General features: G+C 44.0%; 1 protein-coding gene across 4 annotated transcripts in view; it reads right to left on the reverse strand.

Moving 5' to 3' along the window:
* Positions 1 to 18990, reverse strand: part of OXR1 (oxidation resistance 1) — a 532223-nt gene that overhangs the window by 171962 nt on the left and 341271 nt on the right. The window contains exon 1 of one of the 4 annotated variants that reach the window (XM_014611621.3): positions 14612 to 14865. The exons of the other annotated variants lie outside the window; for them this stretch is intronic. Within the exon in view, the coding sequence (XP_014467107.1) occupies positions 14612 to 14621 (10 nt within the window). The 5' untranslated portion in view covers positions 14622 to 14865. Of the gene's footprint in view, positions 1 to 14611; positions 14866 to 18990 lie in introns of those variants that run through there. 4 annotated transcript variants of the gene reach the window in all.

Raw genomic sequence — 18990 nt, forward strand, 5'->3', positions numbered from 1 at the left:
TTATGTTGAACTACATCACTATGCATTTTGTATGTCAGAAACAGTGTAACATGAAAAGACTTGGGCACATGCATGACATTGTCAAAAAACCCTCCAAAAAACAAGTAAGTAGGCACAAATTAGAGAAGTACCTGTCACTGGGAAGTACACTTGCTTTGTCTGCAACACTCTTTTGTTCCAGTAAATAACCTAGTGTTCAGCCTCAGTTTACTCTCCTTATCACACATTCTTGGTGTTTGAATACTGATTTACAATTATACTAGATCTAATCAACCCAGCAAATTACAATTGACTTTCTTTTACTGACTTTATACCCTTTATACTATCACCAGCTTTTACTTTTTGATATGCTGAACTCGATTTCTGTTACCTGATTAGGGCAGGAAATAGCAGCAATATATTCAGAGGGAACCTGCACAACTGCAAACAATAAACAACATACAGTATTTAGATATCTTGTCAGCTCCTGTGAATACTAATGAGCACGTCATCCACAGGGGTAAATCTGCACTGGAACAAAGAGTCCTGGAGACTTAAAACTCAACATTTTCTATAGGAAATCTTTTTGTCGGAATTTGACCTTCAGTGGAGTTCATCCTGCAGACAGGTATAGTTTTCAAGCATGGCAGTTCTATAATGAGCTCCAAGCAGGTTGATCCATGAACCTAAGTCTGGGCCTATGATTTTATGTCACTATAAGGGGGGAAATAACAAACTGATCATGCAGAAAGAATAGACAACTAGGTTATAACATGTCCCCATCTCCCAGCAAAGTAGCTCCTTTCAGCCATTATTCAGGCCAAGGGGAGTGGGGTTGTAGCAGGCTGCAGGTTTCAGGGGGCACATCTACACATGTAATTAACATGAAACAATAAACTCGAGCACTTACTGTGCCAGAGCTTATTGTTCCTGGGCATGTCATTTGAATGTGTGGCGGGGACTGCAGCATATTGAGCCAGGTAAGAGCAGCACGGGCTGGCAGGGGGCCCAGGAGTCTGCCTGAAAGCCCAGCTCCAACCCAGCTCAATGTGCTGTGGAGGGGCTGGCTGGGGCACGAGGGTGCTTTAGTGTGGGGCTAGCCAGCAGGCAGCCTCTGCACTGAAGCATCCTCATGGCCCAGCCAGCCGCATCAGTGTCTACAAATGTGGTGCTATAGAGTAAAAAGCTCCGCCACAGAATTGTACTTGTATTTACAAGTACAACCCTGCTGTGGAGTTTATTACTTTACTCCAGCCTAATAGTTCTGCATGTGTAGATGCAACACATTTACTGTGGAGCTAATTAGTGAACTCAGCAGTAAATGTCTTGTGTAGATGCACCCAGGATGTAGCAGGCTCCATGCACCAGGGATTGCAGCCCATCTGCAGGCGTTAAGCAGGTGATGGCTGCTAGGGGGACTGGGCCAGCTGCTGGAGATAACTGGTTGGCCAGAGGAAGTTAAAAATCAGAAAGTGACAGACAAAGGGATATCAGGCTAGTGACTGCAACACTGAGGATTAGAATTTTACTTCATAAATCTACTGGATACAAATAATCTTGGACTAAATATAGACATTGGATTTATGGCACATTACATCCTGCCTGCCATCTAATAACCCCAGGTAATCTGCCTGCAGCTGACCAACTACATTCTTTCACACATTGCCCCTGCCCCATCTCTACCCATATTCTCCCAAACTCTCATTTGCATTTTCACAGACCTGCATGTTGAAAATTAGCTTTTCTACCTTAGAGGTAGCTTTTTTACTTTATAGAAAATAAAGAGAGAGTATTTGTGCCCGAAAGCCTGCAAAGAATATTTTTCCAACTATTTAGTTGGTCTAATAAAAGATATCACACTGAACCAGGGTACTTTCTCAGGGCCTGGGAAGAGACTCCAGGGTTTGGACACTCTGGCAAGGCCTGGGGAAAGACCCCAGGGTTAGAATTAATACTTTATTGTTTTGTATTATTTGTACGTGGGTTATTTATGGGGTTTGTTGTGTCCTGGGAGGCAAATTTGCCCAGGACAAATAAAGACTATGTGCAAGAAGCCTGATATCCTGCTATATGTGGTGGAGAAAACAGGCAGCAGTTTAAAGTGAACTGCAGCAATGAAGAGAGGAGTGCTGCAACAAGGTCTGGAGGTGCTGAAACAGCAGTAGCAGTCTAGGCAGCTCCAACTGCAGCAACAGCAGGTCCTGAAGAAACAGAAAATGCGATTCCCCAGAGAACAGCTGGCTGCCTTGAGAGAAGAGCAGCAAAGGGCCCTCCAAGAGGGATGTGTCTTTGCTGCAGTTTCAAGAATTCCAGCAAGGAAAAGAGGCAGAGCTGGCTGTGCTGACCACCCAGCTGCAAATCCTGGAGAAAGCAAAAGACACTAGCCAAGCCTCTGCAGAAGAGATGCATAGTGAGAAAGTCAAACTAAGCCAGAGAGTGCAAGACCTGGATGGCTGAGTTTACGAGGTTACCACAAGGTGCTAGCAGAGAAAAGGCCAGGCAGGAGAAGCCAAATTGCTGAAAACTCTGGTCCAAGAAGTGGAAAACAAGCTGAAAGTCAGCTGAAGCTTTCAGGGAAGGAGAAGCTTGATGCACTAGAGATGAAGCTGCCATAAGCCCCTGCTGAGAGTGCACAGCTCCCAGAGAGCACTGAAGGAAAAGCAGCATGAAGCTGACAAAGTAAGGGAAGTACTGAGACCACTCTTGTTAAGATGTCTAGACCTCAAGTTGGGGGAACTGGAGGCTAGGTACAAGCAGAAAATAGAAGCAACTCTGGGCAGTATACAAGCACGATGTGAGTAGTACCAAGTTTCGCTGGCTGAGACAAAAGAAATACTCCAAGCACTGCAGGAGAGGTTGGAAAAAGAGAACCAGAAATGGACAGCAAAAATAACCGTATCTCAAGAGGACTTTGAAAAGTCCCAGGCCTAAGTGCAATCTCTAGAAGAGACTGGAGAAGCTGAGAAAGTTGCTGGTGAGACTTACCCACCCAGTATGAGGCCTCTTGAGAGGAAGTATTTAAGTTATCCAAACAGGTGAAAGCTGAGTTATGCTACTACAAACAGAGAGAGTAAGAGGTGATGGTCTTGAAGAGCCAGGTCCTACAACTAGAGGCAGAGTTAGAAGTGGCCAAGGTGGAGTCAGCCATAACACCACTGCCACAGAGAGAGGCACTGAGTTATTTCAGCTCCAACCACCCCAATTATGGATAGAGATACTATCTTAATATCTAATGGAGAATATCTATCCTAAGAGTTGACACAGAGGCACTTGCTGAAACTGTTGCTTCAGCAAGTCTATTCAGACTGAGAGCAAATCCTCCAGAAAGGGAAGAGGGATCAGGCTCAGAACTTTGGCACTGATGTAGACGTGCCATCACACTGAGACCTGACTATGAACAAAAGATGCCCTATTAAGCTAACAGGCCTAGGCATTCTCTTACCTCCCTTCTTGGTTCTGAGCCAGCTTCCTTACCCTCACTCACATTATTATTTCCTAGAATGGCACTGCTGGTCTCTAGACAGAGCCATAACTCCCCTTCTAAAGGTCTGTGTGGAACTAAGCCTTTCATTTTAAAATTTCCCTTTAACAAAGCACTGTTCCCCAGTTATCTTCAAGAGGCTTCAAGGATAGAACTAAACTGTATTCTACACAAATAGCTATTAGGGTTTCATGGCAAAATTACCCACGTCTAAGAACTCTCCAATCCAAGTTTTGAATTCTTCCAGTCATGTCATTTATTAGAGTTACATGAAGATAATTCTATCCCACTATATCTATCTATCTGAAGATTAGTTTTAACAGGGATTATATCCTTGAAAATATCAAGATTATCAGGAAAAACCAAGCTCTATTTGCTTCAAGTGATCACAGGCTTGTGACAATCCCATCATTAAAATAAAGTTACCGTCTTGAAAATCCACAAACGAAAAGATTTCCTCTACCCCTGTGAGAAGCTTTTTCAAGGTTTCTTAGCTCCAAATCCTTACCTGACAAGGAACAGTTAATCACCCCAGGTAGCCTCTCAAAATAGTCATATTTCAGTGATCCCCCTTTTTCTCTGCCATTTCTCTATTCTCTTCTTTCCTCACTACCTTTTTTATTACAGCTTAAGCTGCTACCTCTGTATTCCACTAAAAAGCAATAAAATCTGAGCAGTAATATATAGAGGTTTATTTAATTTATTTCTTTTACTGGCCTGAGTACGACATTTCTTTTTTAAACATGTTAAACAGAAATCTGTCATTTATACCTCCACTGTATTCCATAATATAGTAAAAGATTATCAGTAAAAAATAAATAAATGACAGCAACAATAAAAATCCCAATAGCAAGGTCTCAAAGGAGATGCAAAGCAGTAAGAGAGGAATCATCATACAATCCAGGAGGCAGTACCAAGGAATCAGGCAGTCAGTCACAACACTAATAGGACATAAGCAAAGGAATAAAAACTGAGTGTGAAGGGACAAGCAATCAAAACAGTTGAAATAGCAAGGGAAATACTGGCATTCAAGCTTCTGCAGGGTTTTAAATCCAAGTGTATGTCTAACAAGCAAAGACAAGAGCATCAGATTTAAAAATCCCTAAAATGAATAAACCAATTTACAAAATGGCAATAATAAAAAGTGATTTCAAACTGCCTGTATAATCCAAGTCAGGGAGACAGGAAGAAATCTAAAACCATCTGATAGCTGACTAGAGAAGGAAGGATTGCTACAGATACTAATAAGACTCTGTAAACAAAAACTATGACTGGATCACTCTGCTTTCAGTACCTGCTTTATGATTTAAAGGGCTTGCATTTTGCAGTTTTCACTTAAATTCTTGTAACAGCCTGAGGGGTGGGGCCAGAAACATTGCCACAGATGTGGGAGTTTCTCTAGGGGAAGAATGCCCAGTGCAAGAGAAAGACGACAGGAACTCGGAGACGCCAGTCAGAGCCAAAAGCAAGAGCTGCGGAGCTCTCCTACTGAGCTGAAGATGGAGGAGGCTGAGACACAGCAAGAACAGGAATCTCTCACACCCACACATCCCAAAAAAGGGAGAAAGCAATTATCAAAGCAGTATGAGTCTCAAGAATCAGAAGAGAAAGGTCAGCAGCAATATGGATGGGCAAGTAAAAATGAGAGCCGCCTAAGAATCTGAAGCAGCAATTAGCTCTGTTTTCAACACAAAAATTATAATGATTGTCTACAGCAAGACAAGAAATATGGAGTAGTTGTCTTTGCCATTAAAAAAATGGCAGTGACAAGGCACCTTTAGTTATACTGTGAAATAACTAGGCAAGATCAGCCTCACTTTGTGTTTGATGTCACAGTAAAAACTACACTAGTTTGTACAGAAGGATTGCCCAAATTATTTAGTTTATTCCATGGTTTAAGTATACTTTTTTTCACCAATAGGTGAAGATGAAGCTTGTGACAGATATGTACACTCTCTCCACAAATGAGATCAAAAGTCAACGGGCCTGAATATAACTGTACACAGAAGTGTTCTGACTCAGCAGCCCGAGCCATTTCTTCCAATCCTATTTTCCTCTGTTCCCATTTGCAGAAACAGGAAGATTCATTTGAGGAACCGACAAAACCACAATAGTTTGTTCCCCTCAGCTGCAGCTGTCCTCTGAATACTCTTCTGCAGCTACAGCACACAAATGGAAATCTTTGAAGCCATAATGTGCCAAAACAAGTTACATTTTCAATTACTTCTTTTTGTATTGTATCAGGCTGTGACACATTTACCCGTTACAGGGGTTTAGGTTGTAGCCGTGTTGGTCTAAGGATATAGGCAGACAAGGTTCCTTGGGTGAATTTGATATCTTTTATTAGACCAACCTAAATAGTTGGGGAATAGTTATTAAGCAAGCTTTCGGGTTCAAAAACCCTTTGTCAGGCTAAGGAAGCTGCAGCAGTTGGTGTGTTCCAGGAAGAGCACACACCAACTGCTGCAGCTTCCTTAGCCTGACAAAGGGTTTTTGAACCCGAAAGCTTGCTTAATAACTATTCCCCAACCATTTAGGTTGGTCTAATAAAAGATATCAAATTCACCCAAGGAACCTTGTCTGCCTATTTACCCGTTACAGCATTTTACCAAATTCTTTGGGACACTTTGCAAAGCACAGCCCTATTTACAATATTAGGAAAATTACTACATCAGCTCCATTCTAAACTGAACCTAGAAACTGACATGCCAAACAGCAAATTAAAAAAAAAATGCCTGACTAGTTTTCCTAGTTATAAACAATGAAAATTTAACAAAGCCACTGAAATAGCACTACTTTTTTCACAATGAAACCCCCCCCATAGCTTTGTGTTTCAGAGAAAATAATTGAAACCTACTCATCACCTTTTTACTTGGATGTACATATTGAAAGTTCTCAAATCTAATAGTTTTAAAACACATCTACAAGGACAATATAAATGCTGTCAACCTGTGCTGCAAAGTATGAAATACAATTTCATCTAATAGAAGGCAGCAGGGGGCAGCAATATGCAAAGTATAAAAAAGACATACTAGTTACCATGCTGTACAACTGATGAATGCATATTTCAATTGTACGCCAAGTATTTATTTACTCTGTCCTGGAAAAAATATTTAATCTTTTTTAAGTAAAAAATTAGAGTCAGGCCTTTCTTAGCTTCCAAAAAGGAGTCATTCAAATAGTGATTACAGAGAAAAAAAGATTTCTGTATTTAAAATGTGTTTTAAAACAAATATATACCTCTCTCTCTTCCCAAAACTTCTTATACTCTAAGGAAGGTTTGGATTATCTAGGGTACAAAATCACTACTGATTGTAGCAAACTAACTTGAGTTCAGGAGTTTGAAAGAAGGTCTGGATGTTTATTTATACTTCTTGAACTTGTTCAGTTGGGATTGAAATTTTACAGACACAAACCAACCAGTCCTGGATTAAAACCAGAAATTACAAGGAAAATACCCACCCCATGACTACCCCCACCACAATAAATTCTTGATAAGGGCCATGGGAGATGTTAATTTAATTGCACAATGGGATCTGATCCTGGATCCTAGAATTGTACATCTTGCCATACCAGATATGCATGGCAGGGCAGGAGATTTTGGGGATCTGAGATCAAACCCTACTGTGCATCTTGCTAGGGAGGGGAAGCCCTGGATTGGAAACCTAATCTTTGATCCAGAGGTCCCCTTGCACCTGGAACTTTAAAGGTTCAGTGCACACCCAGGCACTGGGTATAGGGAATGGTATAGGGCCAGCGGCTGCTCCCTACCTTACCTTACAGGGGAAAGCCCCTGGGCCCCAGACAGAGACCTCAACAATCCCTTGTACCATAACATTTAAAGTTGCATGGCTTTAAATGTCCCAGTATGAGGGCTGTACTGCTTGGCTTTTAAGGGACAGGGAGCAGCTGCATCCTGGACACAGTCAACTGTGCAGAGGGAAGTCCCCCAATGCAGAAAACAGCCATCACCTGTCCCTTGAGAGGAAGAGGGGAGAGAACCCCATATCTGGGAAGAGATCCCCATCTTGGACTCCCACTACCATGTTCAAACAGCATGCATGCAGCTCAGCTGCTGATGGGCATGGGGAAGGGCTCCCTGATCTCAGCATGAGCCCCAGCATGTTCATGCCACATTTCAAATGAAAGTGCAGTACAACCCAGCCACCAAGATGTTCCACAACACAGGTGGAACATCTTTATGGCTGATTTTTCATTTTACTGCACCATAAATTACTTACTTGTGTGGCATATTTCAATTAATGCATTAATTGTGCCATACATATAACATCTGCTGGGGGACTAAGAGGTCAGTCAATGATGAGAGAGCAGGGTCAAGAAACGTTATTTTGCATATAAAACTGGCCTACCCATCCCTATCCACCCCTGGGCAAATTCTCACCTGTTGTAAGCAAATGCAGCTACTGTGACTTACACCAGATTTATATTTGAGATCACAATTCTTGAAAAGGAATTCACTGTAGAAATACGTATTAAACTAGGAACGTCTAACTCAAAATCAGTTGGTGAGATATATTCCCATATTCCCTGCTAACATCAATGCCACCCTCCCTCCCCCCCTTGCTGACTACTACTGATTTTCACCGCCAGCAGTGATCAATAAGGATAAATTCAGCAGCAGGAAAAGGGGGGGAAGCAAGAGGGACAAGAGTGCCCAAAAGCCTTCCTGGCTCACCAAGGACATCCGAGAATGCCTGGTTGCCAAAAAGGCGGAGTACACCCGGTGGAAGTGGGGGGGCTATCTCCAAAGAAGAGTATACCTCCACTGCTCGGGCCTGTAGGGGGGCTGTTAGGAAAGCTAAGGCGGACATAGAGCTAAGACTAGCGTCCAAGATCAAAGATAATAAAAAGTCCGTCTTCAAATATATAGGGAGGATGAAGAAGGCGCCGGGAAATGTGGGACTCCTGCAAGATATGCTGGGCAATCTGGTGGTTGCACCAGAGGAGAAGGCAGACCTCTTTAATAAATTCTTCACCTCCGTTTTCTTGTGCAGGGACCAGGACTCCCCCACCGTGTTTCAAGACGGACTCGAGGGGAATGCCTCCAGACCTAAGGTTGAGGAGGACCAGGTTAGAGTGCTTCTGGAGGGTCTGGACGTGTTCAAATCAGCAGGTCCAGATGCTCTCCACCCCAGGGTGTTGAGGGAGCTAGCAGGGGTTATTGCAGGGCCCTTAGCACGGCTTTACGAGCGCTCGTGGTGCTCGGGCCAGGTGCCAGATGATTGGAGGATAGCCAATGTGGTCCCCATCTTTAAGAAAGGGAGGAGGGAGGACCCGGGCAACTATAGGCCCGTCAGTGCTATCTCAATCCTGGGGAAACTCTTTGAAAAGATTATCAAGGAGCACATCTGTGATGGGTCAGTATCGGGGATGATGCTCAAGGGCAACCAGCACGGTTTCATTAGGGGCAGGTCATGTCAGACCAACCTGATTGCCTTTTACGATCAGGTCACAAAAGCATTGGATGCAGGTGTCGCCATGGATGTAGTCTTTCTGGACTTCAGCAAGGCCTTTGACACTGTCTCCCACCCCATCCTCATTAAAAAACTAGGCGACTGTGGCATTGATGCCTACACAGTCAGATGGATTGCAAGTTGGCTGAAGGGTCTTACTCAGAGGGTGGTGGTGGATGGGTCATATTCGACCTGGGGGGAAGTGGGCAGCGGAGTCCCCCAGGGCTCGGTCCTTGGGCCCGCGCTGTTCAATTACTTTATCAACGATTTGGACGATGGGGTGAAAAGCAACCTGTTCAAATTTGCTGATGATACCAAAATTTGGGGTGAGGTGGGCATGCTAGCAGGGAGGGAAAGACTGCAGAAAGACCTGGATAGGTTGCAGGGGTGGGCTAACAAAAACCGGATGCGTTTCAATACGGACAAGTGCAGGGTGCTGCACTTGGGCAGTAGTAACCAGCAGCACACTTATAACATGGGAAACTCCCTTCTTGAGAGCACGGAGGCAGAAAGGGATCTTGGAGTCATCATTGACTCCAAGATGAACATGGGCCAACAATGCGAGGTCACGGTCGGCAGGGCTAACCGGACCCTATCGTGCATCCACAGGTGCATCTCAAGCAGGGCCAAGGTGATCCTCCCCTTCTACGCGACACTGGTCAGGCCACAGCTGGAGTACTGTGTCCAGTTCTGGGAGCTCCACTTCAAGAGGGATGTGGACAACATTGAGAGGGTCCAGAGGAGGACCACCCACATGATGTGGGGACAGCAGGGCAGACCCTACAATGAGAGGCTATGGGACCTGAACCTGTTCAGCCTTCACAAGAGAAGGCTGAGGGGAGACCTGGTGACCATCTATAAACTCACTAGGGGGGACCAGAAGAGGTTGGAGGAGACCTTGTTTCCCCTAGCGCACCCCGGGATAACAAGGAATAATGGCCACAAGTTGTTGGAGAGTAGGTTTAGATTGGACATCCATAAGAACTACTTCACAGTCAGGGCGGCTAGGATCTGGAACCAACTTCCAAGGGAAGTGGTGCTGGCTCCTACCCTGGGGGTCTTTAAGAAATGGCTTGATGCCTACCTGGCTGGGGTCATTTGAGCCCAGTTTTCTTCCTGCCCAGGCAGGGGGTCAGACTTGAAGATCTACAAGGTCCCTTCCGACCCTACTTCTATGATTCTATGAATGGTGGCAGTACCATTAACTCCCTGAATGCTGGCAGGGAATATGGGCTGCCAGCTAGTTTGAATTCCTGGGAACTGTCTCCAAATCTCCTTGGCTTCTCTGAAAGGAAAACACTCCCCTGCGGCCGGCCCAGCCTCCCTGGGCACAACTACATGAGATGCTACGTTGCCATAGCGATGAGCTGCACCACCAGAGCTCATTGCTACAGCGACGTAGTGCTGGCAGGCATAAAACATGACACTGACACTACTACGCATTAGCACTGGAAACAATCTGTGCAGCGTTGGAACCAACGTTGGTTACTGTGCAGTCACTAAATGTCTGCGCAGTAACAACTGCACAGTCCAGCACACATGTAGATTTGCCCCCTAGCACCAAAAAGCCCCACAGGCTGGATGACTGACATGCAAAGGCCAGATCCAGCCCACAGGCTGGATAGTTTACACCCTGTATTAAACAATACATGCAGGAATGTATTCAAGTTGGGAAAACTGCAAACAAGGCAGGCTGAGTTCTTCAGTCTCTCTAAGTTCTCTTAGCACAAAATCAAGCATTTGGACTGTCAGGTCTCAGTTCTTAGATGTGGGTCCTAGAAGACTCAAAACAAGAAGCAAAGTCTGGACTCTGTTCAGGCTTAAAGTTTACAAGGTTCAGCATCTGAATTTCCTCCTGGCAGCTACTGGATGACCCACAGGATATAAGGAGCTCAGGATATAACAGACATCACCAAATGAAGCAGATCAGCTGTGGCAAAATGTGTCCCAGCACTGCTGATTCACTTTATTGAGCAAAGCACGTCACCCACTGTACTGCATTGGCCAGGGGCCTGATCCTGTGGGACGATGGGGGATGTGTTTCCCACTTATAGAGGTATGCCTGGAAATTGTCTGCTGTCTCTCTCTACAACAGGAAAGCTGTGCAGGTGCTCCCAGGGCTTGAGAAGCCTGATCCTGCATCTCCAGGACTTTCCTTTTAGGACCAGGTGACATATCACCTGGACAAGGGAGAAGAGATTGATGTCATATATCTTGACTTCAAAAAAGCCTTCGATCTGGTTTCCCATGGTCACCTCTTGGAGAAACTGGCCAATTGTCGCCTTGGGTCCTCCACGATCCACTGGCTGGAAAATTGGCTCTGGGGTCGGACCCAGAGGGTAGTAATTGATGGAAGTCACTCATCATGGTGTCCTGTGACCAGTGGGGTCCCCCAAGGCTCTGTCCTTGGACCTATACTGTTCAACATCTTCATTAATGATGTGGACACTGGAGTCGGAAGCGGACTGGCCAAGTTCGCCGATGACACCAAACTTTGGGGCAAAGCATCCACACCAGAAGACAGGCAGGTGATCCAGGCTGACCTGGACAGGCTCAGCAAGTGGGCGGATGAGAATCTGATGGTGTTCAACGCCGATAAATGCAAGGTTCTCCACCTTGGGAAGAAAAACCTGCAGCGCTATGCTGGCTAGTGCTAAGGAAGAAAGAGACTTGGGGGTCATCATTGACCACAAGATGAACATGAGCCTGCAGTGCGATGCTGCGGCTAGTAAAGCGACCAAAACGCTGGCTTGCATCCATAGGTGCTTCTCAAGCAAATCCCGGGACGTCATTCTCCCCTTGCACTCGGCCTTAATGAGGCCACAGCTGGAGTACTGAGTCCAGTTTTGGGCTCCACAATTCAAAAAGGATGTGGAGAAGCTTGAGAGAGTCCAGAGAAGAGCCACGCACGTGATCAGAGGTCAGGGAAGCAGACCCTACGATGACAGGCTGAGAGCCCTGGGGCTCTTTAGCCTGACAAAGCGCAGGCTCAGGGGTGATCTGATGGCCACCTATAAGTTTATCGGGGTGACCACCAGTATCTGGGGGAATGTTTGTTCACCAGAGCACCCCAAGGGATGACGACTAGGTCGAATGGTCATAAACTACTACAAGACCATTTCAGGCTGGACATAAGGAAGAATTTCTTTACTGTCCGAGCCCCCAAGGTCTGGAATGACCTGCCACCGGAGGTGGTTCAAGTGCCCACATTGAACACCTTCAAGAGCAAATTGGATGCTTATCTTGCTGGGATCCTATGACCCCAGCTGACTTCCTGCCCTTTGGGAGGGGGGCTGGACTCGATGATTTTCCGAGGTCCCTTCCATCCCTAATGTCTATGAAATCTATGAAATCTATGACTTTCCATGACGGATTATATCCCTTGAGCCACATGACTGTCTGGGGTGGCTGAACAATACAGACAGCTTTGGGCTGCCTGAGCTCTCCTGCCATAAAGCTAACAGAAATCTATTACAATAAAGCAGCAGAAATTATTACCTTTTCTGTGACCACATATTTGGGCATTTGTGATGCTACAAATGGCGTAGATGTCTGTTTGCTTTCTCTTTGTACATAAAAATTGTTATGGCAGCACAAAGGTAAAGTCTGCTTGCACCCACAGACTCCTAGCAGCAGGAACTGGAATCTAGGACTTACTTTCTCAATAGATTAGAGAATCAAGCTCCCTTTTCTCTGCTCCCAAAATACTTTATACATTGTAGATTAGATAGGCATTGGTTAAAATACAGAAATAACCCTAGCAGCAAGAACCAGAGACCAGGATTCCCTTCTTCTATGGAAGTGCCATAGCCAGGAGGATGGAGGCATGCTCCCTTGCACTTACTTCTAGGACTGTTTTTGCATTTCTTGTTTTTTAGAAAACAAACAAACAAACAAACAAAACATGGTTCAGAGGGCTGGAGCATAGGTCTTCCTTCTGCAAGAGGAATCTATTAGCAACGAGACTACAGAGGCAATTTCCTCCATGTTTGCTCTCTCTCTCTCTGACTCTCCCATGAATTTTGTACTCTTAGCTGTCAAGTAACCTAGGTTCAAAAGGAAGGAGGAAAGTGCCTTCACAGCCTGTTCTATAGACCCAGTGGTTAAGGCATTTTCTTGGCAAGTGGAAAATGAGAGCTCAAATCTTCTCAGGATAAGGAGGACTTAAAACACAGCTGAGTGCTCTCATCACTAGATTCTTGGGATGAAAGCAGCCAGTCGATAAGACCCCTTTCCTCAGAGGCAAGACTAGATGCAGTGGATTGAAAGTGAGTGGAGGTCATACGATCGGTAGGGCTGGAAGGCATCCTGGTTGGCATCCTGTTCAACCCTGTGTTCACAGCAGGATCATCCCAACTAAACCATCCTGGCCAGCTGTCTGTTCAACCTGCTTTTCAAAGTTACCAAGCATGGAGCTTCCACAACATCTCTAGGTAGTTCTAATGCCAGATCATAACCTCATAGTCAGAAAGTTCCTCCTAATTGTCTCAATTTCTGCTGCTGCAGCTTGATGCAGTTGCATCTAGTCCTGTACCCTAGTACCACAGAGAAAAGCCCATCTCTGTCCTTTCTATAATCATCCTTCAGGTCCCTAATGTTCAGCCTGAACCAGCTGCCTATGCTCTGGCACTTGAAGAAAGGTAGAAAATCTGACAAGCCCATGCATTTAGTCTTTTCTATTGGCTGGCTTTAAGTGTCTGTGAATTTTCTGAATCACTCTTTATAGATACCTACCTTTCACATATTTTGTATACAGTCCATACTAAGTCTCCCATGCAGGGATACTAAGTACCAAAACTATACAAACTGGATTTCTGTCAAGGCAACACTGCCTGTATATATAGACATTCAGATGCCTAGATGTAGACTTAATAAGAAGGGTTTTTGTCTCTTGTATTCACTGTGTAAACAAATATGAGTAAAGACATTTTAAATTAGCAATTCATAAAAAATAGATTATTAAAAAATGAAGCAAAAGCACGTTTGCTTTCTGAAACAAGGAAGGAAGGAAAATCCATAATTCCATAAATGCCAACAAACTTTGTCTAATTAGTCTTTAGTAAACAGCTGATACATCAGAAAACATTTATCTCAGTATGAAATCTGTTCCTATGTATCATAGCTTATTTCCTGGGGAAGAACGGATTGTTCTCATTCTTCGTTATCAAGGCTATTTATATATGCACATATCATTTTCACTTTAAAGATAACTGCTCTGTGTAGCAATTATAACTTTAAGTAGAAAATGTAGATGATCAGATGTATTTTATAGTGACTGGCAAGGGACCATTACAGACCGAGTCTCACCAGCAGCACAACTCGTAGTTACTTTGATGAAAACAGGATCAAGTTTTAAATCTGAATCCCTGGCCTCTTCCAAGTCAACAGGAGTTTTATCACAAACGTCATTTGTATCATGGTTTCAGCTTCACACTACAAGGTTAGAACTTCATTCCTGTGCAAAGGGCCTACACAAAATCTTCATATCCTAGTTTGAGGGTTTCAGTACAATATTCTCATTTAGCTGAGCATATATCAGGTAGCAAACAATCTTGCAATGCTTAATGTTTTTCTATAGAACTATTGAAGTTTTATCCCTTATATTTTAGAACTAGTCCAGTTACACAAATGTTGCATACATGAGAAATGTCAATTTACTATAAATCAGAGTACTTACTTGCCAACATCTAAATTTTGCATCTGTCCTCTTTGCTGAATTGCAACCTTCTGGAGTGAGCTAGTCTATGCCCCTTTCAGAACCTTTTGTTATTTGGTGGATTAGTATTTCCAAAACAGAAGCCATTGAAGTGCTAGATGTTCAAGAGATTCTTCTGGGAAAACCAAATATCATAAGTATTCACTTTAATAAACTGTTGCTATAAGAAGTTGGTACCTTCCTGGTTATTCTTTCCTAACAATTTTCAAAGACTTCAGATCTGAGGAAAGAAGGCAGTAGCCAAAGAGAATAAAAAGGTGACTGGGTAGAAATAAAGGTTCAAAGAACAAGTTATTCATTAACAAAAGGAAGGTTTAGCAAATCTTTCTAGCTGTGGGAATTAACTACAGCCTACCTGAATCTGTACCACCCTAACAGTGATCAACTGGAGCAAAGGACAGCACTCGTGGCCATAGAACTTGAACAACTTTATATGGATGGGTACCTGCAGACATGATGGGAGGCTGCTCTGATGTACTATAATTACAGTGAGTCAGAGTAGACTCAGTTAATCGAGTCTGCTGTAATGTGATAATTAGCTCAATCCAGCCAGCATCCATGTCTTTTGTATCAGTGTCCCCATGCTTCAAAATGGTGATTGGGGTGCTTTAATTAAAGCACTTTTGAAAAGTTTCCATTAAAGCGCCCCACTGCCATTTTGAAGTGCGGGGATGCTGATACGAGACACTGTAGGCACTTTAATTAGAAGGGCTCTTAGAGCCCTTCTAATTAAAGCACTCCCCTCCATCCCCAGAGCACATGTAAAAGTGCCCAATATTGCTGTACTTAGTAAGACCAGACATGCAAGAGAAGGACAGCTCACAGAACACTGTGGTGACTACACCTTTTTTTTGGAAAGGAAAACCCAGAAGAGTTGGACATATCCATGGCAATGGTTTGCTAGCAATACCAAGATTATTACTCAGATGTTAGATTGTCTGGCTGGCATCAATAAGCATCTCATGATCCTTTGGCTTCAACTGACCAACAAACAACATCCAATAATCATCAGTGCATGTGTCTGGACCCTTGATACAGATGACAAAACAAAAGAAGAATTTTATTCTAAACTCAACCAAGTCTTGTCATCTACCACCAAAAAACATTAGATAAATCTTGACAATCTTAACACTAGAGTCAACTCAACTGGGATTGTTTACCTGAGCAAGTGTTCTTCACAAGCTCCTTATCACACTAAAGCAACAAATGGAAGGTATCATGGATGCATTCCCGTTCAAAACACTGGCACTAGGGCTTTCAATTAACTGCTGTTAATGTGCGTGATTAACACAAGAACCAATTAACACATTAATTTTTTGAGCAGTGTCAAGCAGGTAAGTCTGTGGAGGGGGAGGGGAAGGACCCGGGGGGATGGATCGAGGCCCCCATGGTGAGGAATGGAGTGGGGCAGGGGCCAGGGCCAGGGTGAATGGGACCCTGGGGTCAGGGCAGGTTGTGGGATGGAACCATGGGTGGCTTGTCCAGAGGGGCACGAGGGCAGTGGATCCCCACCACTGTGTGCACCCCTGAGGGAGGTGCCCCCTAGATTTGTGTGCAGGGCAGAGGTGGGCTGCCCGCCGCAGGCTGGGGTTCTGTGCCCTGCTGCCTTTGACAAAGGAGCCACGCGACACCGTGTTGTACCTCCCACCACTGCATAGGCAGAGGTCATAGCGTGCCCAGTGCAAGCTTTTGTCCAGCACACAAATTCCTAGGGCCCCACAATAGTCAGCATCAACCTAGTAAAGGGACACTTGGAGGGGCTGAATGTGTTTAAGTCAGCTGGCTCAGATGATCTTCATCTAAGGGTGCTGAAGGAACTGGCCAGTGTCATAGTAGATCCAGGGACACAGCTGTTTGAGCACTCATGGTGCCCAGGTCAAGTCCTAGAGGACTGGAAATGAGCCAATGTCTTCCCTATTTTCAAGAAGGGGAGGAAGGAGGATCCAGGTAATTATAGGCCAGTTACCTCTATCCTTGGGAAAACCTTTGAAAAAAATTATCAAGGATCACATTTGTGGGAGCCCAGCAGGAAAAATAATGCTCAAGGGTAACCAGCATGGGTTCATAGCAGGTAGATCCTACCTGACTAACTTGGTTTCTTTTTATGACCAGGTCACAAAATGCTTAGATGCAGGAGTCGAGGCAGACGTCATCTACTTGGATTTTAAGAAGGTCTTCAATACAGTATCTCATCCTATTGTCATAAACAAACTGAGCAGCTGTGACATAGATGATTACACGGTCAAGTGGATGGCAAATTGCCTATGCACGTGCTTGGAGGTTAGGGGGGGCATCTTAATTAGAGCAGCTCCCAGATAGCTGCTTTAATAAAAATGGCTCACTGTCATATGCATTAAGCTCCTTCACACTTTAAAATGGCTGCAGGATGCTTTATCTAAAGCTTGTTCAATGAGGTTTAGATAAAGTGCCCTTGCAGATATTTTAAAACATGTGGGGCTTAATACACATGGTGAGGTGACACTGGAGCGTTCTAATTAAAATGTGAATGAGCACATGTATAGGCAGCCTACATTTTCATGTTTCAGTAGTAGTTGTAGCTATGAAAGTCAAAGTAAAAAAGCCAAACCCATGCCTACAATACTGTGCAATTAATTGAGTACCAGTCAGAGCAGGCAAGGTGAGGCAGAACTATGAATGTAGGTATACTAATGTAATCTGAGATCCGAATGAATAATTTCCTTTCGGACTGTGCAACTCTAGACAAGGGGTATACTTTCTCAAAAGGCACATTTTATTAGCAGAATAGGCACATTTATGTTAATATTTGCATCTTTGTACTTGCAAAATTGATAGAAAAGCTATTGATGGGGAGCTTGGCAATGTCAAAAATACAGGATCTGTATCTCATCTGTTTTTGAGAAAAACACCACAAACTATAAAAACTTTAGGCAAATGGCTTGCTGAACTCAACAAGCACTTAGAAATGCTATTCCAAGATGAATCAGTAACCAAGTGAGTTGTCATCTTGATTTACAGCTGCAATTGCACACCCTGCATGAATTCCATATGTTAACAAGAATGACCTCAATATAAAGAGCACATAATTTAAGCTGCCAGCAAAAAGTCCTTGAGCCAAAGAAGCTCGGTAAGCAAGGTATGGCTGTGTGCTTGTCTGAAAGGTTACACTCATCTCTGTAAACAGATTGCTAGATTTTCAATGATTTCTGCTTGCTTCTATTATAAATATATAACACCTTTTGGACTGCTACTGTGGCATGTGATGATTAACACATGCTACTACACTTGATGATTAATATGATCTTTGGATGATCTTTTCATTATTCACTTATACTTATATAGGCTTAACTGAAGGAACTTTACCAGGCAGCCCAGGCTGGGCTAATTGGCTGGGCAGCCACATGTGCCTTGAGTCTCTGATTGACAAGCTCTGTCCCAGCTAATTAGCTAGCTGGCTTCCTAATTGGCTGTTGGGAGGGCCATCTATCCATTTAGTCCCAGCTGTGGCAGCAGACTCCAAACTAGCTAACAGTTCTAATCCTGGTCTGCTTTGGTAATCCTCCTAATTGCTGACACTTGTTTGGCTCTGTTATTGGACTTCAGCTTATGCATCATCCCTTGGATCTGGTAACTTGGCATCTGAGTCCCTGACCTTGGCCTGTGTTTTGAATGCTACCCCTATATTTTCCTCTGGAGCTAATAATTTGGTAAACCCTGACTAAGCTCCTAGCCGCTGGCTTCCCTCAGTGGCCTAACCAATACACCTGACTGCCTATTGGTCCCTTACCCCAGTGGCTTAAGCAGAATTTCATGGCAATTAGCATCCTATTTTCACTGCTCTATTCTATCATTTTCTCATCACATGACTGATACAATTGGACCTTGAAGATGCAGCTGTGCAACCAAGCTAAGTATGCCAGCCAACCATGGAAGTCAAGGACATGTACTCAGAAACCGAGTACATGGCTGGTGTCCCACCCTTTGGAAGTAGTCATACTACAGGTTGTAAAGGCAGAGCCTGTCTTTGCTTCCTCCTAATCACTATGGAATGCTTAACATGAGGATCTGTACAAGCAGTTCTTGCCCTCTTTTCTTCCAAACTGTGTCCAACTTCTGCTTATGGACTGAATTTAAGGAAAGAGGTTCCATGCTCCTTTGTAATGCAATCATCCAGGGGGCAGGACCAGGCTGTCCCTAAATCTTTCACAAATGTTTTCAAATACTGGGTCAGTTTTACATTTCATAACAACCTAGAGCTTATCTAGAATTGTTATGTAAAATCTGGAAAAATGGAAATACAGCCTGAGGACAAAGGTAAAATTTAAATATTTCAAAGGCCTCTCAAAGCTGTTTGAAACATC

Source organism: Alligator mississippiensis, chromosome 3 (genome assembly GCF_030867095.1).
Source record: "Alligator mississippiensis isolate rAllMis1 chromosome 3, rAllMis1, whole genome shotgun sequence".
NCBI lineage: Eukaryota > Metazoa > Chordata > Crocodylia > Alligatoridae > Alligator > Alligator mississippiensis.